This window comes from Aedes albopictus, chromosome 2 (assembly GCF_035046485.1).
Source record: "Aedes albopictus strain Foshan chromosome 2, AalbF5, whole genome shotgun sequence".
NCBI classification, from domain to species: Eukaryota; Metazoa; Arthropoda; class Insecta; order Diptera; family Culicidae; genus Aedes; species Aedes albopictus.
Window position 1 is genome coordinate 293,874,357 of NC_085137.1, and position 27,823 is coordinate 293,902,179.

At 39.3% G+C, this 27,823-nt stretch overlaps 1 protein-coding gene across 1 annotated transcript; it reads right to left on the reverse strand.

Annotated features, from left to right (window-relative positions):
• Positions 1-745: 745 nt before the first annotated feature.
• Positions 746-27,736, reverse strand: LOC109423744 (protein PTHB1). The gene is made up of 8 exons (XM_029879701.2): positions 26,639-27,736; positions 26,484-26,581; positions 25,500-25,875; positions 25,294-25,427; positions 5,280-6,168; positions 5,017-5,215; positions 3,657-3,832; positions 746-1,774 (listed from the first exon to the last, which is right to left on the reverse strand). Exons 1-8 carry the CDS (start codon positions 26,935-26,937, stop codon positions 1,348-1,350), a joined length of 2,598 nt encoding a protein of 865 aa, XP_029735561.2. The 5' UTR covers positions 26,938-27,736; the 3' UTR covers positions 746-1,347.
• Between the last annotated feature and the right edge of the window lie 87 nt (positions 27,737-27,823).

Genomic DNA, 27,823 nt, shown 5'->3' on the forward strand with positions numbered 1-27,823 from the left:
GAACCACTTTTTACTTGGTTGATCCAACGGATCGAAGCCACTAACCAACCTCGATGAAAGCAGCGCAGCATTAAGGCAGAACTGGCTAACGTCGCAGATACTTTCAAATCAATATTGCAAGCGTTGGGTGTCAGACTACTTGCCAGAGATAACCCGGAGATCGAAATGGTTTCAGCGACAAAAACCGATTGCTGTTGGAGATATTGTGATCATCGCAGACTCAAAAATGCCACGCAACTGTTGGCCGAAAGGCAAGATCATCGGTGTCTAAGTCAGCTCTGATGGTCAAGTTAGATCTGCGACAGTGAGGACAGCGAGCTGCGTTTACGATCGTCCTGCGACGAAGTTGGCAATTTTGGACGTCCGGTACGACAAGAAGTAAGCCAAACTACAGTTCGTTTACCTGGGGAGGAATGTTAGCCAATGCGAGGCTAGCGCACCATACGATATTGCTATAATCGAGTATCATATGACAACGGTGAGTGCAGTGTGTACAGCGATCGAGTGAGTACTGATATCTATGATAAGAAGGTAAACAAGATCATAAACGTAACCGAAGATGTGAATGTTTCACGATTGTGTATCTCATCAAAATTTAGATAATTACGGTAAATTAAGTGACATTATAGGGGTAGTAGGTGAAATTATTATATTTCTTGTGAAATTCCTATAACCGATGGCCGCCAGCCAAAGCAAAAAAAAAAAAACGATCGTCATCACTGACTCCTAGACCAGAACCCCAGAACCGATCATACCAAGGCTATTAGGTCCTACCAGTAATCTTATGCTGGGAACGAAAACACAAAACGTAAGTGTAAATTAAAAATGTTATGTACTTGTACATCCATATCCAAATATCAGAAACCGCTACAGCATGCCAGGAGTTCTCATAAACCGAGCATACATAGCAAGTTAATTGATTTGAAATAGAATAGTTTAGTTTAAGTAGTTGCTTCGATGCACTTGTACTTGCAAATTATGAATTCCATGTAACTTGAAATGTATTTTAATTGCCTCCGGTAGGAAAATTATATTCTCCTTTCAACTCGGATTACGTGTTCATTCATTTCCTGAGCGGAGAATAATAATTTCGGAACAGCGGTTGGATCGAAGTCCAATAAAATTGCATCATAACTTTTTTCCCATTTCCCACATTCACTTGCAATTAGAAGGTCATCTACACGTTCACATTGCAGAAACCTGTCAGTTCGGAGCAGTCATCTTATACCGTGAGGTCGCCATTCACCGCTCATTTAACGGCATTTTCGTAAAGTTTATTACATTAAAATATGATTTTAAACTTTTTTCTTCTAATTCGTATAATTATTATTGAGGATTTCTCAGTGTTTACAATGGCATGTCACTTTGCTTTTCATAACTGATCCATTCACTGGCTGCTACTTGATCGTCAGTGAGTTCTTCCAATTCCTCCTCGAAATCAGCACTAGATCTCCCTGTTTTTGAACGTTTCTCTCCAATTCGAGCAAACAGTGCCGTCAATTGTTTCTTGAACTGCTCAAAGTGGAACTTTTCGTCCGTGGCAAAAACGTACTTCTCGTCGAACGATGATATGCCTGTCGCTGCTCGAAGGGGTCCGTTTTGCGATAGGAACCGAACCATGGGGTGCACCATTTCTTCCCAACAGTAATCCGAACAGTCAAATACGGGGGTCGCAAAAATGCTACGCACCGTGTCCAAATACTTGACCGGGATATCCGAGTGGACGAAGCAGGCTTCGAACAAATTTAGTAGAGCCGAAAGATGTATTTGAGATCTAGAATGATGTTGTTATTTTTAGAATCTATGCTTTGCGTATACAGGGGGTGGCCAAAATGTTTGGGATAGGCAACTTTTTTTCTCCCACACAAAAAATTCAACATGCTGTAACTTTTCATAGGGTTCATCAAACAATCTCAAATTTTGACTGTTTGTCAACCTGTTATATGTGCATCATTGGTACCGTCGTGCGGGGCTTCTTTATACACTTTTTAATGGTTTTTCAACTTTATGACATTATAACTCCCAGAATAGTGAATGTATTTCCACAATTTTTACACATAATAATTGTGAGTATGTATGTAGGATGCATGCAAAATTTGAACTAAATCCATCCATAAACAAAAAAGTTGTCCATACATCAATCGGAGACATATCATATAGAACCAGAGGGGGGCTACTTTGGACATTCATAATTAAAACAAAACTGCAGTTAAAATTCCGGGTTTATTTAGAATACTACTTTGTACCAATACTGTTGTATACTATATCATACATTATTTCAATAAATATATGCGTTTTTAGGTGGTTCTGTGCTACCTTTGGTTTTATGAGCAGCGTGATATTTTAATATAGACTAAAAGGCTGTCTGGGGGCCATCATTCCATTATTTAGGTGAAACGGTCATTTATATTGTGTATCCATACAAATATTCGGTTGTATATGCTACGTCGATACTTCTTGCACGAATTGAGCAACCCTTTGAAATTTATGAACTGCAGAAACAATGCTTACAGAGCAAATGTTCTGATACGTTATGTATATTTTTATGATTCATTCGATGTTTTTTCGCCTCCTGACAAGCAATAAAGAGTTTGTTTGAAAAACAATTTCAACCAAATGAAGGGGAAAATATTGCGTCATAATAGTCCCAAAGACATCAAACAGATTTGAACGATATTTCAAATTCAAAAAATCCATATTCAAAAGTGTCCAAAGTAGCCCCGTATTTCAAAAGTAGCCCCGCACGACGGTACAAATTTGGGCTCGATTGATAAATTTTTCGAAAAGTTAGAACCGTTCAAGTAAAACACTATTTTTTAGACAACTCATTTTTGAGCTGTCATATCTTGGAAACCAGTGAACCGAATTGTATTATTTTTTTAACGTTTATCAGCAATATATTGATACTTGATACAAAGTTATAAAATGTACTATTTTCTCACGGCGAATTAAGTTACACCGGGTTGAAATTTTTACCCATATAGAGAAAAATAAGTCAAATTTACAATACCACACAAAAATTTAATCTTATTTTTTAATCAAAAAGACTCTAATATATCTGATTAAAGATAATTTGAGAACAGACGTGGAGAATCTTTGGACATCAACACTAAAATTTATTGACATTGATGTAAAAAAAATACATTTTTTCAAGAAAAATCCAAAAAGTGTCAATCCATGATAACTTTTTTCAACGTTCAAAAAGTATCTATGTTTTAATAGTTTGTGAAGCATTTGTATATTGTTAGTGTACGTTCTATATTTCATTCAATTCGGTTCACTGGTTTCCGAGATATGACAGCTCAAAAATGAGTTGTCTAAAAAATAGTGTTTTACCCGAACGGTTCTAACTGTTCTAACCTTGCGAAAGATTAATCAATCGAGCCAAAATTTGTACCAATGATGCACATATACTGCCTATGATCGCATAATTGTCCCATATGAATAGGAAACCCAGCAAATATGGGACTGATATGCGATCATGGGCAGTATAACAGGTTGACAAACAGTCAAAATTTGAGATTTTTTGATGCATTCTATGAAAAGTTATAGATAGCATGTTGAACTTTTTTGTGAGAGAAGAAAAAGTTGCCTATTCCAAACATTTTGGCCATCCCCTGTATGTATTATAGAAATGATTTTTTGTTTGATCTTACAAGTGAAGCTGAAATTGAATCTTCCTTAATTCACCATGTGTTTTGGCGATTCCTGCGTGGTTCTTCTTCAACAGCATGAGAATTCCATCCAAAGCACGAAGCGATCGTTCCTGAAGCTTGACCACGAACCTTCGCTCAAAGAGCCGCATTTGACCTGCGCGAACCTCAAGTTCTTCCTGAAAGATGTGTTAATAACTGTTTAAGAGCCTGTCTTTTTAACCTCCGCTTTTAAGAGCCGTTTATTCAGCTCCGCTTTAACCCTTTATAAGGCAGTGGCATCTATATTGCCACCTACTGTTTCTATTTTTTTTTGTTTTATAACAATTTATTTTGAACTTTTTTTTTGTTTACGCAAAATTGGGATTACTAACAACTCCTGTTTTTTGTACCTAAAGCTTTAATAACAATTTGGGAGCCATTTGTAGTCTTAAAAATGGCTAAATTTGACCGCGTGAAGAAAATTAGCTCAAATTTATTGCAAAATTATAGATTTGGTAAATATTTTAAGAAATAATCAAATTATGGATTGACATGATAATCTCTTTTCCGGCTTTTTGTCGAAGTCAAAAGAAGAAAAGTATCCTAAACGGGCAGTGGCAAGAATATTGCCACCAGCGCTGGTGACCTAAACGGGCAGCGGCAACTATATTGCCACCTCAAAAGTTCGTTTTTGGGGTAAACGGGCAGTGGCAACTATATTGCCACCTAGGTTTTTGAGAGTTTCTTTCAAACAAAAATTGTGTTGTACATGTAATCATGTACACTCCCGATCAAAAGTTTGGGGTCACCCCCTCAAAAACATGCAATTTTTTGGGCCTATACCTCCGCCAATTTGCGTCCGATTTCAAAACCCTAGGTCGCATTCGAAAGATAATAAGTCAAAGTAACTTTGAACATGATTTCAGTGAAAGTTTTTCAAAAATATTTGTATGTAAACTCAACCCAAAGTTGCCAAATTTTCTAAAATATGAATATAAACTTACGGCAGTGTCGCTGGAAATTGGGTCGACCAAATTTTAAGATGAGAGCGGCAATATAACCTATTTTCTATTGTCTTTCACTCCATTTTACCGAACTTGGCTAAAAATTCTAGAAAATAAAACGGCAAGCCTCGTTGGATAAATGTACGACTCGTGCTGAAAAAATCATCATTTTTCAACTTTCAACTAGGAACTATTTTAAAAAGTGCCGTTACGGTGACCACGATATCTTAAAAACTATTTTTTTTTAAATTGTTCGTATTTAAAATCTTGAGGTACTGAACGGTTCTGAGTTTTAAACAAAAAAAAAATGCGATAGTGAAGCAACGCAGTTACCACGGATAAAATTAATAGAGAAAGCAAATGCATTACAAACCTACCGTAATCTTTTTGTGTTGCAACCGGAGATTATAGTGTTTATCAATCTCCTGCAGTAATCCTTCGATCGGAGGACTTGACGATATTGAAACCTTCAGCGTAGATTTTTTGCCATCCTGACTGGTTGCGCTGCGTTGATTGATTCGTTCGACAAGCGACATCACCACTAATGGTATTCCCAGCAGGTCTTCTGATTGTACTCTGGAATTAATGAAAAATATATATGTATTATAATTCTAGATGTCTACGACAGCTGTGAACTTACCTGTAGCGATTTGTATTCTTAGCTGCCACAATGGTGACTTTTGTTCCAGATATCAATGACAGCAATCCTAAGGCATGTGGGTTCCCATCGCTTATAAATTCTGGGAAAAGGTTCGCGAGACTTTCGTCGGATCCGTGACTTGTTAGTGTAACTTTATGAGCCGCTTCTTTGGAAGCTTGTGTGGGTTTCACAAACATCTCTAGTGGTAATATTGAAGCTTTTTGAAGTACTCTAGTGATGCCTTGTTTGTTCGTGTACGAGCATAATATACAAACGGTAAAATCTGATGGAATTGCTGGCTCATAAGGATAAATCCAGGATTCCATCTTTTGCATCTGATCAGCTGCGATATCGCGGAACATGAACACTTGTTTGCTGCATTTCAGCGATGGATCTACCGAAATGCATAGTTGGAGTAGTTCTAGTTTAATATGAGTTGTTACCGTCACTATAATTTGACACATGCTGAGTTCACCGCCGTTAATATTAGTGGAATGCGTACAACGTTCAAGTTTCGTATCCAGTACGACGAGTAAGGCTATATCACGTTCTGTGGCAGCATTGATCAAAGCTATGTCACTAAAATCGACACCAGCCCGTATTTCCTTTTCCAACTCCATCATTTCCTTTTGGCATTTCTCTACCTCAAATGGGACGAGATTCAATGGTGGTACTTTGAAGAGGTGCGGTTCGGAACCCAAAAATCCAACACTGAGCACGCCGGAGTTATCCAGCGTCACTAATGCTCCTGGCAACCCGGAAACGTTGGCACGTGATATCGCTACGGGTATTTCCGGCAACTCGGCAGACCACACTATCTGGGAGTCTTCGTATAGTAGTAGTGATCCACTTTCGGATACTACCGCAATCATCAGACGAGTATCTGGTTCTGAAATGGTTAGTGAGTTTTAACAGAGTGAAAAACTTGAGACACCTTTACTAGTTGGTGGTTAACAAAGGAATGATTTAATTTATTTTCTAAAACTCATACATCGAATAATCTATGATTGCTATGATCTATTGTACTCTTAACATCCCGCCTCAATTGATCAATCCCAGCATCGTCCGAAGTTTTCCAAATCGTGGAGCAGCAAGGCCTTTCGTCATCAAGTCCGCTATTTGAACCTCGGTTGGCTGGTACTGAAGTTTGATCTGCTTCTGTTGGATCAGGTCTCGCAGGAAAAAGTACTGTATATCAATGTGCTTCATTCTTCTATGCTTTCTTGGTTCTTCACAGATGGCAATGCACGGCTGATTGTCTTCATATACAGTCACCGGTAAGGCAACTGACACGTCGAGCATCTTCAAGAGGTTCACCACCCACATCGCTTCGCAGCTGGCATGACAAAGAGCCATGAACTCCGCTTCAGTGGTCGACAATGCCACCAACGTCTGCTTCCTGGTTGCCCACGAAATCGTTGCGCCATGTAGCTTCACTACGTACCCAGAGACGGATCGCCGGTCATTTGGATTGTTGCCCCAGTCCGCATCGGCAAACACGGAGAGTGTTTCCGAATCCGTCGATCGCCGGAAAGCCAAGTGATAATCGGCAGTAGCTCGCAGGTACATCAGTATCCTCTTCAGGTGTGCCCAATGTTCGTCCGTCGCGCAACACTGGAAACTGGCGAAGTAACTTACCGCTGCGCAGATGTCCGGCCTCGACGTAACCATCAAGTACATCAAGCAACCGATCAGCTCCTTGTACGGCTTCTTCGTGAACCGTTTCGGATCTTCACACTTGAGTAGCTTCAGATGAGGATCCATCGGTATAGCAGAAGGTCGACAATCTGCCATCCCGAACCGCTGCAGAATCTTCATCATGTACTGCTTCTGACCAACCGTCATAACGCCCTTCGTTCTATTCCGGTTGATGTTCAGTCCAAGGAAACATTTCAGGTCATCCAGATCCATCATCTCGAACTCTCGGGACAATCTTTTCTTCAATCCGTTGATCGCCGCAATCGAGTTCCCAGTAATCAGGATGTCGTCAACATATATAACGAGGTAAATGGTCACCTCTCCTTCCGACCAGTGGTACAGACAGTGGTCGTGCTGACTACGCTTGAATCCGATGCTGGTGATGAAATTATGGAACCGCATGTTCCAACTCCGGGATGCCTGCTTCAGTCCATAAATCGCCTTGTTGAGCTTGCAGACCAGATCGTTTCCCGCCTCAAAGCCTGCTGGTTGCCGCATGAAAATTTCTTCCGTCAATTCGCCATTCAAGAACGCGGTTTTTACGTCCATTTGATGCACGTACAGGTCCCGCTGGTTCGCCAATGCTAGCAGAATCCTCAAGGTCGTCATCTTTGCCACTGGCGAATACGTCTCCGAGTAGTCGAAACCTTTTGTTTGCGTAAAACCCTTCGCAACTAGTCGGGCTTTGTAACGATCGATCTTACCTTCACCGTCACGCTTGATAGTGAACACCCATTTGTTGCCTACAGGCTTGGTCAGTACCCACGTGTGGTTCTTTTCCAGAGATGCCATTTCAGCTTCGATTGCGTCCTTCCATAGGGGCCAGTCATCGCGCTTCTTCAATTCCTCCATATCGCTTGGAATGTTGTCCACATACTCTTCGGCGTTCAGCGCGAAAGCCGAAATGTTGTAGTCCTCATGCCAGATAGAAGGTGCACGATTTCTACAGCTTCTACGCACCTCAGTTTCATTCAGATCACCTCCGGCAGCTTCGTCCATCAACGTATCATCCAGGTCATCTTCAGCGATAGCTTCAGGCTCGTCATGGATCACTGGCTCATTTTCGTCCTCTTCTGCGACACGAGCCGGTCGGTGCACATAGTCTTGAATCACGATCAACTGCTCTTCGTCATTTTTGCTATCGCCCAGTGGAGCCGGACTCATCTTGCATTCGTTGAACACGATGTCACGAGCAACGAAGACCTTCTTTCCATTCCAAATACGGTACCCGTTTGGTGCGTATCCGACGAACGTCGCCTTCTCGGATTTCGTATCCAGCTTCTTCCGCTTTTGTTTCGGGATGTGGACGAAACATTCTGACCCAAAAACTCGACGATTACTCACGTTTGGCTTTCTTCCATTCCAGACTTCATACGGAGTGCGGTTTCCATCCACAGCAACGGTCGAGCTACGGTTGATTAGGTACACCGCCGCATATACAGCTTCGCCCCACAAGCGCTTCGAAACTTTGCTTCCAGCCAGCATGGCCCGTACCTTCTCGATGATGGTTCGATTCATCCGTTCGCTCAAGCCATTTTGTTCCGGTGTGTACGGAACCGTCATCTCCAACCGGATACCTTTTTGCCGACAGAACGTTTTCACTAGCTTACCGCTGTATTCGCCATCATTATCGCAGCGAAGACGAGACATCCTGGTTTGGAAATGTGCTGTCGCCATGGCCTCGTACGTCTTCAAACACTCCAGCGCTTCATCTTTCGACCTCATCAAATAGACGACCGTCAGGTGGGTGTAGTCATCCGTGAAGGTGATGAAATACCGGTATCCGTCCCAGGACACAGGCGAGATGGGACCACAGACGTCGCTATGGACTAGCTCCAACGGACGGGTTGTCCGTTTCGCATCACGACTGACAAACGGATCTCGTGTTTGTTTGCCAGCCAGGCACGGCTCACACACCACTGGTGGCGAGCATCCAGGTTTCACGCTGCTGTCCAGATCAAGGTCCAGATCCAGTCCTTCCACCATTTTCTTGTCGATGAGCTTCATCAGGTTTCCGCTGCCTAGGTGACCAAATCGTTGATGCCACAACTCCATTTCCTTGGTTATTTTTCCCGTTACCATGGCATGTTTTGGCGTTGCTAGGTAATGGAAATCCATCGCGTACAGAACACCAACTTGCTTGCCGGTTGCTACAACATCCTCGTCTTCGTCCTGAACGACAACCTTCCCTTTGTGGAAAATTACCTTCTTTCCAGCACTTTCCAGAGACATCAGATTCAGCGTCAGCTCCGGGACATAGAGCACATTCTCCATGCGGATGCGGATCTGCTTACCGTCGACAATCGAGTACACGTTGATTTCGCCACGTCGCCTAGCGACCAGTTTGACACCTTTCTTCGCTGTTGCTATCCATACAGGCCCTTCTAGCACTTCCAGATTTTCAAACAGCTCCCGTTGATTTGCCATGTGGTCGGATGTCCCGCTATCCAGGTACCAGCGCCGCGATTCTTCATCCGAAAGTGCCCCAGAACCGGCAACAAACGACACAGTTTTCGCAGCAGCGCCAGCGCCGACTTTTGTAGGCTTCTTCCTCTCGTGGTTCCGGACCTGCTCTTGACGCAGTCCAGATTCCGGGCATTCGGCTCGTTTGTGGCCAAATTTTCCGCAGCCGAAGCACTTCAGTCGACACTTTCCACCGGACTTACCAGCAAACGCGACGTCTTAAGGTTCTTGATTCGATGAGCTTCTTCCCTTGCGCTTCGATTCGACGTCCAGGTACTTTCCCTTCACGAATTCCAGGGTCAATTTCTCCGAAACCGCCTCCATTGCCGTGTTCACCGACTCATACGACGACGGCATGGTCAGCATCAGGTGGCACACGATGTCCTCCTCGTCCATTTTCGCACCGGTTGACTTCAGTTCTCGTACCAACTGGTCGAAACGAAGAAAGTGGGACTCCAGACTTGAACGCTCGTCGTGCTTCATCTCCAGCAGCTTCCGTTTCAGCATGAACCGGTTCGTCAAGCTCTTCCGCTCGAAAACTTCATGCAGTCCGTCCCAGATTTCCTTCGGACTCCTTTTGTCTTTAATGTATTCCAGGTGACTATCCGCTACCGCACCGATCAGGACCGAGCGACACTTGTTGTCCTGCCTCTTCCGGCACGCTTTCTTCTCCTCTTTTTCTTTCTTGACAGCCGCCGAATCCGTTTCCAGGATTTCCCAGAAAATTTCCTCTTCCGCTTCCTCTTTGACACAGTGCGCGATTTCCAGCTGTTCCAGGAATGCCAGCATCCTGAACCGCCAGTTGTTGAAACCCGTCCCGTCGAAAGGCTTGATCTTGAGGAACTTCTCGTCGTCTCCCATCGTGGCGGATTTTTTCAATCGGCTTCCAGAATCTTCTCGGTTTCGGTTCACTGGGCCCACAACCTTTTAACAGAGTGAAAAACTTGAGACACCTTTACTGCCCCTATTCGCATAACAGTCCCATGTTTGCTGGGTTTCCAATTCACATGGGACTGTTGTGCCAATGGGGCAGTTTACTGGTTGGTGGTTAACAAAGGAATGATTTAATTTATTTTCTAAAACTCATACATCGAATAATCTATGATTGCTATGATCTATTGTACTCTTAACAGTGAGAGGGAGTGATAATTTTTATTTCCATTGTTTGTTAGCATTTTTACAAAGCTTTTATATGTATGAGCATGAGCATAGATTGTCGTACAATTTGTAGTTGCTACGCCGTGATTGACTAGAACAATCAAGATTGCACAAGCAATCAACAAACGGATTAGCTACTAACTATATTTGTTATATTAAAATATTAAAACATATTTCTATATTATACGTTGAATATTTTAATAGTATAGAACAGTGATCCTCAGGCCCATTTTTTTAATTGCTTGTATTGCAACATCTGGATAGATTTGTGAATCATTCAACACGTTATTCTTGATTTTTAAGGGAGTAGAACAACTTCCATAAGAAGCATTTCAAGGAGTTCTACGACAACATAGAAAACTGGACCAGGGATGGCAAAAATATTTTTTTCTTTTTTCCGTTCATCGATACTGGCAGTAAAATAAAAACAAAACAACGGCAGCAGCAATACCATCAGACGTCGCACCGACGGCAGTCAAGCAGACGCTTGATGGTTTTCGCTTCCCCACGAAAATATTTATGAGCAGTCATGCTGAGGCGGGTGATTGCGAAAAATGTCAAATATTTTCAACTGCTAATAACTCACTTGTTTTAATAAATCATTTAAATCGATTTGCACAAATAGCTAGAGCACACTCCTAGCTTTGTGATGCATGTAAAGAAGTTGGTCCAGAAATTCTACACCAACTTCTTTACCTAGAGGCGGTTTGAAACGCAGAAAAATGCGAAAACGGGAGAGACTGAATTTTTTGTCGTCGTTGTGCTCGAGTACTGGCGCTCTCGCGCTTGGAAACCGTTTCGAGAAAGAAGGCTGCAGGAAAAAAAAAATGTCATGACATTTATTTTTCGAATAGTTCGAGTTTGGCTGGGCCTATGATGTTCGTGTGGAAAAATGTCAAATGTACAGACGGTAACCGTTTTTTACAGTACATTTCTCATCCCTGAACTGGACATCACGTGCGGCCCGCGGGCCGCACTTTGGTGACCGCGGGTATAGAACGATCTCACTGATGAATACAGTTTCTTACCGATTTTGGCAACACGAGGTGAATTTTATGTTGCCAAATTGGGGTGTTGCCAAAATCGGTAAATTTTTTTTGTGGATTATTTTCAACTTTTATGCGTCAATTTGGCTTATATTTTAAATCTGGACTATTCACAAGCTATTAAACGATCCCTGTAGGTGACGTTCATAAATTACGTCATGATTTGTAAAAATGTTGATTTTGGAAAATTTAATGAATTTTGATTTTTTGAAGGCTAAAATATAAATACATTCACAAATACAAACAATTTTTCGGTAAAAATTTTAGGTCAAAAATTTGTGTTGCCAAAATCCCCTCCCCCTGGATATTCGATCTTGACGCGATGGGAGGGCTTAACCCATTAGCACTTTAGCGCCAGTTCATTCACCACCGCTTGGACTTTGAGAGTTAGATATATCTAGTTTACGAGTTGAGCGCAAGTGTACACGGAAAAAAATCCATTCCCAAGACCATGAATATGACTCATAGTTTCCCGATATTTTTATGATTTTATGTTATAAATATACACCATGATTAAATTTTATGATCTTATGATTGATTTCACCATAACGCTATGCACCCGTTATTGTTTTGGCTTTCGACGACCAAAAATGGAAAATATAATCATGAAGCTATGATTAAATAAGCTGGGATCATGAGTAGCATTCATGAAGCCAAGAATAATTTTCATAAACCTGGATGCAGATCCTGATGCTTTACCACCAGATTCATAAAATTATGGTTTGGTGAGGTAGAACCATGCATAGAATTCATGGAATCAAAAAATACTTTTATGATTCCGTCGTCGTCGGACCTATATGCTTCTCAGTCAAATTCATAAAATCATGGTTGAGGGAAATGGAACCATGCATAGAATTCATGGAATTAAGAATTACTTTTATGATTCCGTCGTCGTCGGACCTCAATGTTTTTCAGTCAAATTCATAAAATCATGGTTGAGGGAGATGGAACCATGCATAGAATTCATGGAATTAAGAATTACTTTTATGATTCCGTCGTCGTCGGACCTATATGCTTCTCAGTCAAATTCATAAAATCATGGTTGAGGGAGATGGAACCATGCATAGAATTCATGGAATTAAGAATTACTTTTATGATTCCGTCGTCGTCGGTCCCAAATGCTTTTAATTAGATTAATAAAGCGATGCAAGCTAAAATCATAAGAAAATAAAATACGTGATATCAGAGCCCATTTCTATGATTTTGGGACCTATCCATCATCCTTTTTACTATGAGCAAGCAGCACTTTTTAGTTGGCCTCTTGTTAGTGAAGATATGTAATGTTCAAATATAAAAGAGAACAACAATGATCGAACTCACCGGATAATCATATTTAGCTGGTTTATTATTTTTGTCTTTGGCACCTATATCCAACAGGCTAAGGATGCCCTCCAAACCACATCAATTGTTCACTAGTTCACATCACTTGCTGAGTCTCCGAACTCGTCGAACGATGGATAAACCGGAAAAATAGAGAGAATTACCGAAAATTAACGCGCGATTCTCACTTTGCTTCACCCTCCGTACATAAACTCGGAACTACGACGGATGGCACAACCAGGGTTGTTACAACAGCGCGGATTTCGCGAATTCCGCGGATTTCGCGATTTTCGCGGATTTGGCACGGATTTACCCATGGAATTTGGCCCTCGCGCGGATTTGGCGCGGAAATGATTTTTGTAGTGTGTACAGCGAAATCCTTCAAATGATTATCGACACTTAAATTAAAAATTATAAAAAGTAAATATTTGTTAAGCCCTCCCTAAGATGTTAGAATTTTCGCACCACGATAGCGTAGTGTACGTACGTTCAGCGTAAGTCATATGTATTGTCCCCAACATCACACTAGTGAAGAATTTGGAGCAAGTTTTCGGTTTGGTTTACGACAATCGTTTACGAATTTCATCAGTTCTTCAAAATATTTCTCTAAAAAAATTGTGCAACGATTCCTCCAATATTTCCATTGCGGCTATGATGTGCATCTTTATTCAACTTTCAAGTTCTCTCAAGTTCAAGTTTCTAAAAAAAAAAATCAGATTTGTTTTTAACAATTTTCGAATTTTCGAATTTGTTGGTTATGTTGGAAGGTATGGCCAAATGACGTTCAGTCTTAGGAGGAATAACTCAAAAACGGATTCTTAAGCTTTCTTTCAACGTTTCGGTCGCTATATCGTGCCTTCTTCTGGGAATTAACTAAGCTCCGTTTAGCCCACTGTGTAGTCCACATTCGCCCCAGACGTAACGCATCATCCGCCGCCGGCGGCGGCGTTCCTTTGGATGTAATATTCGAAAGATATCCGTTCATCGGAAGCTGGAAGGGTAATAGTAATTTGCCTAAACTTCTGGTACAATTTTGAAAGGCATCAGCTATATATTTTGAAAAGAGATTTCTAGATAAATCCCCAGATTATTTCGGGAAAAAATCTCTTGAAGGGAATCCTAGAGAAAACTGCTAGTAAAAACTTTGGCGAAAAATTCTGGGGGATCTCTGCAGGCATTCCTGGATATATTACTGCAGGAATTCTTGCAGAAACTCCTAAAAAATCCAGAAACACCCTGTAGGAATTTCAAAGGACTCCAGCAAGTCAATCTTGAAAATGGTCAACATTGTCCTTCTAGGATTTTTCCAGTGATTACTCATTTTAAGGGACGTTTTCTCAGGTATTGTCAGGTATTCTCCTTGGAAAATTCCTCAGTGAAGACATTACTCTACTACTAAGACATTACTACATTACATTACATTAAAAAAAAGTTCGAAGTGATCTTAAGAGCATTTTTCATGAGTATCCTTCTCAAATTCATACAGGATTCCAAAATTCTCTTAAAAAATGTTCGGGTTACTGTCTCCAAAAATATTCAGCAATACTTAAAGAAAGCCAAGAAAGTTCCATTCTCTTTATTTCAAAGATTTTTTTTAGTTTCTTATAAAATTTCTCCAGTTTTTTTTTTAATATTTTTCCCACGAATATACTACCTAGTTCTTGGGATGTTTTTCCTGAGATTTTGTCTAGAAAATTCTTTTCAAAAATCGCCCAATGAATCTTTAAGAAATGTTTTCGTAAAAAAAATAACGAGAGTTTTGCCGAAATGTCTTCAAACTCACTTTCAGAAAGCATGAATTGCGTTGATTTACGAATCAAAAGTTTATTCTTCATCCAGCACTTAACTAGTCCATTCCAGTTTAATGGATTTAATGGATTCTTTCAATAACGTGAAGAAAAAAAAAACTTCACGCTCTCGCGGATTTGGCGCGAATTTATTTCCAGTATCGCGCGGATTTGGCGCGGATTCAAATTTAACTCGCGCGGATTTGGGGCGGATTTTTTTCCACCCTTCTCGTAACAACCCTGCACAACGAAAACGCGAACTAGGCACTGTTTACTTTTTGCGCGTTAACTTTTTAGTCAATCAACTCCCAACAACCTGCCGAATCTTACGGGCACACTGTTTCGATGTTCCATTTCCTCATATATGCACATTTATTACTCTAACCAAATAAAAACTTTGCAAAAATAGCAGGTTCAACTTTTTCCACATGTCTGTGCTGGACGACCGCGCGATTTATATAATTGCATATGGCAGATAAGTGTAACGCTAGGAAGCGACCATGAATATAATTTATGAAAATGCTTGTTTCTATTCATATTTCTGGTCAACTCAATCATGATATTATGAATTTTAATTATGATATTATGAGTTGGCAGACATCATAAGAACATGATTTTTTATTCATGATTAGGGGAATGGATTTTTTTCCGTGTAGGAATCGCCGTAAGTGCTAATGGGAACCAAAGGAGTATCCGTTGTGCATTTATCACAAGTCAAAAACAAATTATAATTCAGCTTGCATAGACCTAATCTTTGCATTCTTTGAATTTTCTCAAATTTAACAATAATTGTTAAATTTAACGTAACGTAAGAGTGGGTAGGGGAGGTCTCTGCGTTACACTCATCATTCATTACTTGAATTCGTTAGTACACAGTACAGGGGACGCTAGGATAAGTTGACTTACAGCCTTACAGATTAGATTCATTACAATTAGAAAATTATGGACTGACTAGGTAAAGATAAAACTGTTGGTTTTAGGAGTTATATTTGTATTTCTTATTTTTATAGGTTTTGTAGGAAGGAATAGATAAAAGTTGACAAATAACCATTATCATTTTTATTTTTGACAAAAATCAGTTAACTGAACTTTTTTGTTTTTATATCTTAGACGGTATTATTTCACTGACCAAAAACATACATACATACAGAGTTACATATTTCTTTAGGACTTAGGACGGGTGACAATGTAACGGGTTACGGTGGATATAATATGACTAGCGAAATTAGGAACACAATTTGATACATTATAGACTATATTTTGACATAAAGGGTTTGACTAATTTCTTTACAACATCGAATGGAAGCTCAAAAAGTGTTATCTAACACTAATATGAGAGTTATTTGGGGATGATGCTGGTGCTGTCAATGACTAACATCGGTTATTGACACTATTGGTAATCAGCTTGAAATAATTTTCAGAATGTATTATAAAATAACTGAGGATATTATCTGATTATTGTTTGGGGAAGCTGTCAGAAAAACTAGTTGCCCATATTGGCTAAAAACGCTAGCTCTGGTAGCTGTCTTCGAATAATTTTCAGAAATATCAAATCTTTAAAAATTTGCTACGACACATTTTTTTTTTTTGCTCTTTGTATATTTCTTATGAATAGTACTCTGAAGGCGTTAACATAGACAGCCTTTTTTCTCACTGAATGTTGTCCAGTGACCTCGGAGATTTTCGATTACTGAAATATTGTTCAATTATCAAATCATCTTTGAAGCTTCCATTCGATCAAAACACTAGTGCGATGGGAAAAGTTAAAAACAGTGTTTTTAAAAACTACTACGACCCAATGCTAATTACTACACACTTTGCCCAAGTTGACGACATCGTCTAGTCCATCGTGAGTATTGGTATAGGGGGAAAGTTGGGAAAGGGTCCAGGCTTTGCTATTAGCTATCCTGCAGCTCCACCTAGTCACTCTTCAAAAAAAAAAAAAAAAAAAAAAAAAAAAAAAAAAAAAAAAAAAAAAAAAAAAAAAAAAAAAAAAATTGTGTTGCCAAAATCGGTAAAAAAAATCGGGTGTTGCCAAAATCGGTAAGAAACTGTATCCTTCCAAGTGTTAATCATTTTGAACTCTTAATCAGAGCTGATAAAAGTGTCATCTTGCCACTAACAGACACTGGTAGAGCGAAACGGACTGAACTGCTTCGGTTATACACTGGAAACAACGACGCGGACAAACAAACCGACGACGATAGCGTGGCCAAACCCTTTGCCAAACCTGAGTGAAAAACGAACGGTGTCTTGGTGATGAGCGTATCTCAGCGGTGTAAATCAATAACTTTGCAAATGATTAGCATAGAAAAGAAAAAATGAATTTTGGAAGGATGAAAAGTTAAATTAGTAATTTATGAAGTGTTTTATTATTTCTTGCGAGTATATCGCTCCTGTGTCACGAAATGCCGAATGACATGAAAGGCTTCAACATGCAGAGCTATGGCCGTTTATAAGTCGAATTTTGGGGAAAATTTGGTATTATATTTCATTTGTAACATGATCTACACACTTAAAACATATTCTCGAGCTCGGCAACAAAAAATGCCGAGTACGAACGGCAACTCAAAGAATTCCTGATTTCCCAGCAATTGAAAATACTTTTGCTGAGATTCGTTAAAAATATTTACCGAAATTCCGGAAAATAACAACTGTATACCGAACTTCGGCAAAATAATTTACTGAACTGTTCGGCTAACAATAAATTTGCCGAAATCAGCAAATGCTTTTGACGAGATTTCGGTAAAGGCGCTTCATTTTGCGTACATTCAGCAACGCAGCTGTCACTTTTTTAGCCGCTTCATTCCCTTCAGCATCACCATTTTCTTCCGAGTGTCCGAAGTCCAAGTGCAAAATTTGTATTACTTTTTGTGATAGGCAAATCCTAAATTCAGAAGACGGTAAGCAAATATTCGGTGCTTCAAAAAGCCTTTTGTGGGATGATATATTGGTTGTGAGTATTTAACTTTTGCTTTTTTTCTCTTTTTAAGTTGTAGACGCCTCGATGAACGTACATTTTGCCATGAAGTTAATGTTGATTTTTTCGACCAGCTGAAGCGGCTTACAAACCAACCAAAACTGTATTATTTATTTGTTACCATTGGTTTTAACACGAAATACATGAATAAAACAAAACAGAATAGATTGGATGATTTATTTGTGGAAATAACTACCAATAATCTGGGTGGATCTCGACAAAATTGCTGATAGCTCGGCATTTCATTACATGCTCAAATTTGCTGATTATTCGGCAATTATTTTATTTTATGCTTTAATACATGTAGAGTAAGGAATTCTCCTTTTTAATTCTACAATTAGATATTTCATCGGTTAATTAAATTCTGACCATTCTTACTTAAATATTCTTTACTCTTTTTAAATTATCTAATTCCTTGTCTCAATCCATGCCGTGACCTCTCTACGAAACGAATGCAAATTACTAAGTGATTTGATAGCTGATGGAAGTTGGTTCCAATAAACAATGCCACGTATAAAGAAGGTTCCTCCATAGTGCGAAGTGTTGAACTGAGGCAATCTATAGTTTCTGTTACGCGTTCCTCGGAATGCTTGAAATTTATCAAACAAGTAAGTTGGTTTTTCATTGCTTATTATTTTAAATATTGCAAGACAAGAGCGTAATTTAAGAAAATTATAAAATGAGCATCCCAATAGTTGCTGATGATGGCGTGTTACATTAGAATACCATGTAAGGTTAAAGACCCATCGGACGCAACAGTTCAAAGCTACTCGTAATCTATGCATTGCTGTAGCTGAAGCATTTAATAGAAGTTCACATCCATAGGAAAAATGTGGAAGTAGAAGCGTTTTAAACAGTCTAAGTTTCACTTCACAGGGTAGCATATTTGCAGTAATTCTAAGAGTACGAAGCCCATTGTAAACCTTGCTACATTGTGAACTGACATGGCCATCCCATTCTAAGTCAGTTTGGAAAGTTATACCTAAAATAGAAAACTTATTAACATATTCAAGTACATCATCCCCAAGTATGATCGAAGGTAAGTTATATGTGCATCGAGAACGAGAAATAAACATAACACGTGATTTAGAGGCGTTCAGAGGTAATAGGTTGCACATGGACCATTCGAATATTTTCAAGGGAACGGCAACCTATTTTTTTACTATGGAGTTTGACAGGTTGGATTGTGCCTCCTTACGTAGAGCATAAATTTATGCTCCAGCCAAAATATTCACCAACACAGTCGTGAAATTTGAATGTTTACCTTTTTACGAGAGATATCGGTGTAAAACGCGTACATCACATTAGACCTCATAAAAGTGTTGATCATGAAAAAGCGACATCAACTGATAATTTTCAATTTCAGAGTTTAGATGTTTGGGTAAAGTTCCTACAGAAAGTGGGAATCGCTTGTGAAAAGACACACAACACCTCTTTTTGCAAACTTTGTTCGCCAATGTGCGTTTTTGCTTATTTTCTCCAGCTGCGGTGTTGAGTGAATGTTGGTATTAGTGAGCACTGGTTGCGCATGATAAGCGGCAACAAAATCAGATCGCCGTAGCACCCCCGTGAATATTTTGGATAAATCGATATTGATGAATTCGGCCATCTCTTGTACAGAAAGATCAATGGAATGAAAATAAATCTGAACATCATCCGCGAACAAATGTATTTTGCAATGGCGAAGAACTGACGGAAGATCATTAATAAACAGAGTAAACAGAATCGGTCCCAGAACCGAACCTTGTGGTACTCCAGAAACAATATTGATAAAATCGGAGTTTACTCCATTGATGCACACACTTTGTTTACGGTCAACCAAATAAGATCTTATTAAATTTAGGGCTTCATTTGAAAAATTGAACTGCCTTGATAATTTCATTAGTAGCTTACTATGAGATACTCGATCAAACGCTTTAGAGAAATCGAGCAACATCAGGAAAGCGATACCTTTTTTATCTATGCAAGAATGCAAATCATCGTGAACTTTTAATAACGCGCTAGTTGTACTATGATTTGCCCGAAAACCTGATTGAAATGGACTCAAAAGTTGGAATCGGTCTAAGAATGACCTCAATTGGTATTTCACTATTTTTTCAAATGCTTTGGACATGGCACATAGAATACTAATCGGTCGCAAATTATTTAAATCAGTTTTACCTGCTCTCTTCGAAATAGGAATTACTTTGACAACTTTCCAAGCACGAGGGTATTTTGAGTATTTAATAATGAGATTAAAGACACACGTTATATGGGTAATTACTAAAGGAAGTACATACTTGATAAATTTTATGGGAATCCCATCCAATCCTAATGCATTGGATTTTATCGAATCTATTGCATTGATCACCTCATATTCAGTCGTTGGGCAGAACCTAAAACCATTTAAATTATTGGCAACTAACGGAACATGAACAGAATCATTTGAAAAATTACTGGCGAAGTATTCATTAATTTCCTCTTTAGTATTTGAATATTGTGGCTCTGTCTCAGTCGATTTAGTGATATTCAAACTTTTTAATTTGGACCACAGTTGTTTACTAGTATTACTACCGCTTACCGTTCTGGAAATATAATTCGCCTTAGCAACATTTATCAGATGTGTTACACGGTTACGTAGCCGCTTATATTGGCCGTGATTTTGTTCATTTTTATTGGCTAGCCAGCACCTATAAGCCAAATCTCTTTCGACCATAGCATGCATAATATCAGAATTAAACCATTCTTTTTGGTTTGATTTTTTGAATAAACGAACCGGCACAAATGATTCATACAAGTTACGCAAATGCATATTCAAAAAATCTAGTGCAATATCAGGGTCATCAATCGAATACAAAAACTCCCAGTTTATATTGTTCATGGCGTTCTGTAATGATATGTTGTTGATTCGATTGTAATCTCTGAAGTACGTCGAAGTATTACAATTATGACGAGGTATATTTATGGCAGCAAATATCATGTCGTGTTTTGAGAAACCTGAAGCACTTACTTGGTTAAAATTGTATACGAAATCAAAATTATTTGTAATTAATAGATCAATTTGAGAACAACCTCCTGAGTAAAAGTGTGTAGGTTCTCTGTTTACACACACGAAACCAAAGCTATCCAACACAGCCTGCATTCTATTTCGTTTAGAACTAGATTTGCTGAAATCAGTATTAAAGTCGCCAATTATCACCACATTTTGAAATTGTAAAGACAGCTCGACTAATTTTTGCTCTAATTTGTCTGCACAGTCGGTTCTGGGAGGATTATAGAATAATCCTAGAAGAAATTTGTCAGAATTGTAACAAATTTCTGCAAATGAACACTCCGTCTTGTCAACGTCGTCAATTTCATCAAACAATACGGTATCTGATAGTACCCTGCAAGTCAAATCATTTTTGCAATAAATAGCTACTCCGCCACAGGGCCCATATAGCCGAGGCGGTAAACGCACGGGTATTCAGCATGACCATGCTGAGGATGACGGGTTCGATTCCCGGTCGGTCCAGGATCTTTTCGTAAAGGAAATTTCCTTGACTTCCTTGGGCATAGAGTATCTTCGTGCCTGCCACACGATATACACATGCAAAATGGTCATTGGCAGAGGAAGCTCTCAGTTAATAACTGTGGAAGTGCTCATAGAACACTAAGCTGAGAAGCAGGCTTTGTCCCAGGAGGACGTTACGCCAAGAAGAGGAGAGGAGCTACTCCGCCACCTCTGCTATGTTGACGGTCGTTTCTGTACAGTGTATAGCCATCAACAGCAATCAACTCATTCGATATATCTTCTGTCAACCACGTTTCTGTCAAGCATATTAGATCGATCTTACTATTAATGAAACACATTTTAAATTCATCAAATTTGCTCATTTGCCGAGCACACAAGCTTTGAATATTAACGTGACAAATATTTATGTTACTGGCAGATAAAGCAGAGTGCATCACAGCGCGAGGAATATGTGAAGAACCTTCGTGCGTACGGGCATTGTCATACACCAAGTCAGCCAACATCAATGGAAAACCGCAAAGAAATCACGACAGGAACAAACGACAAGGAATCAGACTTACCTACTACAGAGTAACCGGCTATCAAATACATTACTACAATCATCTAAAAAAAATGAAATCTAAACGTGAAAAAAATGCAACGTTCAGTTGAGGTAGAGTTTCAATCGAGTAGTAGCAGCAATAATATCATCGCATCGCCTTAGCAGATTAGCAACAACAGCAGCATAGCATCAGCAACACCAGCAGCACCAGCAGCAGCAACATAATGTACAACCTCCACATCAGCAACAGCAATCAGGGATTGGCGGCATGCACCGTGCGGTGCGAAAAAAGGGTGTGCTTCACACAATCGCAAGTGCTCGTCTCCCGTTTTGCCGAGAGACAAGAGACGTATGAGTGAGAGCTTTCGTAATTGTGCGAGAGACAATCGCAGCACTAGCTCCACGGCGCAGGGAGTAATGCACGGTGCTTGGGACTGCGCTTGTCTCCAAACAGAAAAAATCAATTAATAAATTAATTGAAGAGTTTGTGTTTTCGGCAAAGTTGTTCAGTTTGTCAAGGGTTGACAAGTGATGGGTCGTTTGATTCGAAATTTTTGCAATCGTGCGTAGTATCAAGCCAAGTGCAAAGTACGGAGACAAGCACCGAGAGAGTGCAGCGTGAGAGACAGGAGAGCTCCAGCGCGCGGCAAAGTAAGCGAGCAACACACAACCGATTGCGCGTACTCGTCTCCTTCTAGTTTGTTGTGCTGTCTCGTAGCAGAGTGTGCAGCACGCAAAGAGTTTTGAGTCGCACCCTATCCCTGACAGCAATTTGATTGACTACACCATCCCCTGATAGTGACACCCCCCACATGACTTTCAGGATGGATGGTAACATGGATAGCTTCAGGAATGGAAACATGGAAATTTCGAAAAAGGAAGTGATCAATAGCAATGTAGGAAAGGTTAAACTTTCAGGAGGGGAATAGTCATGGATGTTTCAGGATAGGATGCACGGAAACATACTAAAGGTAGGAAGATGAGAATCTTTTAGGAAGGGTAAATAGAATCCACATGATGAATGAAAACACGGACTCCAAGTCTCTCCGTTTCCTTAGAAACAGCACGCAACCCGTATTTACGTCGACGTAATAGAGCCCTCGAAAAGTTCCAGTTTCGATGTTGATAGCCCTTTTAGATCCTTGATGCGAACACGACGATGCAGTTGCACCAAAACGTCTTGGAAGGACACGACTGCTCCAAGTTATTTGATCTGATGGTACCCGTCGAAATAGAGCTAGAGAAGACATCTTGATCCAGCTTGTATTGATATTGTATAAATGCACAGCATTATCGATTGCATTGCACAATGGTCCACGAACCAGATTTACGAGGAAAGATGCATGCACCGCCTTCACATGATTTTTTAGACAAATATGGTCTTCTACAAAGTTGTTGCCAATAATAAGGCCCTCTTTCCAATGTACATGAAAATTAGGGTGGTCCATATTTTCTCAGAAATTGGAAACCAAACTTTTTTATTTGCAAGAATAACTATATACATTCTTCGGAAAAGTTTGAGACCTTTCAATTATGAGCAAGTTTGCTGAAGACAGTTTTTTTGTAGCTTCAAAATTGACCGATCTAGAGATATATTTCTGAATTAGCTTAGGGTGATTCAAGAAAAACAGGTTTTCTGGCTTTAACTTTTTCAGTTTCAATTTCTCATCAAAGTCGCCCAAGAAACACTTGTAGAGCATTTGAAAACGCGTCGTTTCGTGCGCTGAGACGGTCGTTATCTCTTTTGGTTCAAAAGTTATGAGTGTTTTTCTTCAAAAATCATAGTTTATTCAAAAGGCGATATTGCGGGTTGGGGCAAAGATAAAAAATATATTTTATCAGCATTCAAAAGAAGAAATATTGTTATGAAACATATCAAAAAAATAGAGAGGTGTTATTTTTGTAACTCAAGTAAAAATTACTTGAAAAGTGTCTATTTTTTTAAGAAAATCATCAATATCTTTTGAACGGAATGACGTAGCAACATTCTCAGCGCACGAAAATGTGCGTTTTTAGAAGCTCTAAAAGTGGTTCTTTGACTACTTTGATGAGAAAATTGAAACAAAAAAGTTAGAGCGATAAAACGATTTGTTCTAGCGTCACCCTATGAAAACTATGGGAAAATGCTCAAAATTTGGGCAAAACAGTTTTTTCGCTTTATCTTTTTCATTTCAATTTTCTCATCAAAGTCGTCAAAGAACCACTTTTAGAGCTTCTAAAAACGCACATTTTCGTGCGCTGAGAATGTTGCTACGTCATTCCGTTCAAAAGATATTGATGATTTTCTTGAAAAAATAGACACTTTTCAAGTAATTTTTACTTGAGTTACAAAAATAACACCTCTCTATTTTTTTGATATGTTTCGTAACAATATTTTTTCTTTTGAATGCTGGAAAAAGATATTTTTTATCTTTGCCCCAACCCGCAATATCGCCTTTTGAATAAACTATGATTTTTGAAGAAAAACACTCATAACTTTTGAACCAAAAGAGATAACGACCGTCTCAGCGCACGAAACGACGCGTTTTCAAATGCTCTACAAGTGTTTCTTGGGCGACTTTGATGAGAAATTGAAACTGAAAAAGTTAAAGCCAGAAAACCTGTTTTTCTTGAATCACCCTAAGCTAATTCAGAAATATATCTCTAGATCGGTCAATTTTGAAGCTACAAAAAAACTGTCTTCAGCAAACTAGCTCAAAATTGAAAGGTCTCAAACTTTTCCGAAGAATGTATATAGTTATTCTTGCAAATAAAAAAGTTTGGTTTCCAATTTCTGAGAAAATATGGACCACCCTAATTTTCATGTACATTGAAAAGAGGGCCTTATTATTAGAAACAACTTTGTAGAAGACCATATTTGTCTAAACAATCATTTGAAGGCGCTGCATGCATCTTTCCTCGTAAATCTGGTTCGTGGACCACTGTGCATTGGCTTCGAGATCGTTGTTGTTTGTACCATCTTCAGTATACGTCGTCGTTGAAACAGCATCCATAGAAGGGTCAATCATTTTACCGTCCACATCTTCAATGGTTAGCTCATTAATGTTTTGTTTTGATTATTTTTGCCGAGCTGACAGCAAAATTTATGCCGAGATTTTCGGCAATTTTTGACATTATGTCAAATTTTGGATTGCCGAAACGCTCAGCAATATGAACTTTTGCCGAGATGATTGCTGAGCGCTCGGCTGTGCAAATCTCGGCAATTATTTTGCTGAGCTTCGGCAGAAAAATCTAAGTGTGTACACGACTTCTCAAATTATGTTTGTGCTCGATAGATTTGAATCTGTGAATAATGTGCGAATTTTAATGTGTTTGTCAGGGCACTAAAATGAAAATATAACTAGCTCACATGAAAAATCATGGGTCACCCAAAAAAACGAACTAGTTGAATATCGAATTGCAATTGATAACTGAGACCTAAGTTTTTGTTTAAAATATTAAATCGTAAATAATACTATTACATGAAAGAATATTGACAAAATCTGTTGAAAACCTATCAAAATTATCCCGTTTTGTGCAAATACTTACCCCAATACCAGCCAATGATGAACGAATGGAAACAAATGGGAGAGTAATCCAGTTTTTTGATGAATTTCAATTTCCCGGTGTCCGTTATACACAGCAAATTATTTTCTCCTAAAACTATTATTACGGATTCGACGCTGAAACATAAGATTTTCTTCCTCACTTACTCCGCCTGTGCCCTGTACGCAGGAAATACTTATAAATCTTACTTTGAAATTTGATGAACATTCAAATCCAACGCATATTCTCCGACGCATATTGACCATATTGGATCGCTTTTTCGCAGGGAAACATTCGTTTCCGAGAGGTCTTGATAGCGGTAGCACTCGAGATCCCATCCGGGCGATACCGTAACGAAACAATCGGTTCGAGATACATAATGAATCGGGGAGGGGATGTTTCGTTCGCCGGGCAATTCGCACTCGTATGATATACCATCCTGCTCGAAAAATTTCAACGATCCATCCATGTGTTGCACGCAGAGGAAGTCGCGTCCCTTTACACCGCCAAAGTTGCCTCGGCACATGGAGAATGCCGCTTTACCGAGCGGATGCTCGTACAGAAGCAGTAGTTTTGTGTGGTCGCCTGTTTGAGGAACATTGAGAAAAATAATACTGCGAGTATTCTACATGAGTTTTATAAGGAACAGAACTACAGCGTGCGAGGGAAATTGGGACCTAGAAAACAGACGTTACTAAGGAGGCTCTTAATACCAGGGATCCTGAGAACAGCAGTGAGTACCCAAGTAACAATGAGAGCTGAATAACAGCTTATTCAGCTAAAATTTTCAAAATCAAGCTTAAGAGTGGCCTATTCAACTATTGTACAGCAATAATGTTAATGACGTCCATCATTTTTCAGAATTTTTAGACCCCCCTCCCCCCTCTGTCACGCTTTTTTGTATACTTAATACATGGAGTTTCACACTTTCTCAGACCCCCCTCCTTCCTAAAACATGGACATCATATTTGAACGACCCCCTGTATGTAGCCCTATTTTGAGAGTGCGATTAAGCCTATTTAAGTAAATGCAACAGGATAGAATCCGATTTGAATAATTTGCCGTATGATTCGTAGAAGCTGGCCACAACGGAAACTAGGACTAAAGCACTGATTTAGTTTCGCCAGAGGTGGTGTTCTTTATTAGGTGCTCTGCCAATTTTCAGTGTAACCTCAAAAAAAAAATTAACTTACCATGATCTGCAATTCCGTCTAGAGTTAATATTTGATAAATGCATACTTTCATCGGGTGTAATACAGCTATATGCAATTTGGTCTCTGTTTTGGATGCCCTAAAATACAATACATATTAGCGTAAGCTGTTTTAAGCAAAGTCACAAATCGTTTACGTAGTGAATTTTCCACTGGTTATTCCAATCACGGGCAGGGTTAGTTTCGTTTCCAGTATCACATCAGAGTGCTGAAAAACGTTTTCAAAGAATTGATCCTCTTCTATTTCTCCATCCAATGAAGCTTTATTCGATGGCTGATAAATCGACAGATGGCCCGCATGGGAACCAACAATAATGCTATCCTTTTCGCCTTCCTCCAAACAGAGTCGCGTGCAGTGGATAGAAAACGAATCATAGTTAGAATCCACGTCTGGACATTGATTCTTCCACCAATTGCAAACTTTGAACAGCGACATGTTTTAGAATCCGACCCGTGAAAAATAAATCTCGAACTGTGCAAAATAATTAATACTGAAAGTTGACCCTTTCCTTAGTTACATGCAATGTTTGGAGTAATCAGGTGCCATAGTAACTACTAGCTTCCCCTTAGTGAAGTCACTCCTGGTGTACACCAGGTGTCCACCTGTTGAGCACTGTTGATGAAAGGAACAACAAGAGTATTCGATTCGATTCCACAAACGTGTCGCAGTAACGAAGCTTTGAGTTTCTTACATGTCAATCCAAAAGTACTTCTCAAAAATTTTAAGCAATATTTTATAGAAACGGTATAAGGCATAGATAAACTACAAAGTATCAGCTTGCTGTCGGACAACAACCAAAGCTGGTATTATCAATAACGTCATTTCACACAGACATTCGAACAGTTCTGAGAACCCATTTTTAGGTCCCGTTGAAACAGAAATCTACTAAATGACTCTATAGTCAAGCTATAGGCGCCTTTTCGGTAGTAAATATTTCTCTCATTTAGCCCTGCATTTAGCAAAGCACGTGATGTGTGAAGTTGGCGGATGTTATGCGCTAAAATTTCTCGAAACCTACGCAAAGAGACTGTGTGATTTATGTGATGCATCTTAAACATTTCTAGTAGGATAATTTAGTGTTTGTCTGTCGTACTGACTGTCCTAGTCATGATGAATAAATTATATCAGTATGAAATCGTGTCGCCTGTTTCGCATTGTACAGTTGCATACATATACGCGTACATAATTTTGAAAAATACCTTTAAGTGATTTTGTCTGGTGCATATTTTGCGCCATGGTTAAATTTAGGTGATTTATTTTAGTATGCGCATGACTTGAATTACTTCTGTAAAGCTGTACTAAGATGGCTAAAATGTAAACT

Excerpts from the sequence above, each read along its gene's own strand:
- LOC109423744 (XM_029879701.2), bottom strand. The coding sequence starts at position 26,937 with ATGTCGCTGTTCAAAGTTTGCAATTGGTGGAAGAATCAATGTCCAGAC. Across the intron at positions 5,216-5,279 it reads AAGAATACAAATCGCTACAG|AGTACAATCAGAAGACCTGC; the intron begins GTAAGTTCACAG and ends CATTAATTCCAG. Across the intron at positions 3,833-5,016 it reads TGCAACACAAAAAGATTACG|GAAGAACTTGAGGTTCGCGC; the intron begins GTAGGTTTGTAA and ends CACATCTTTCAG.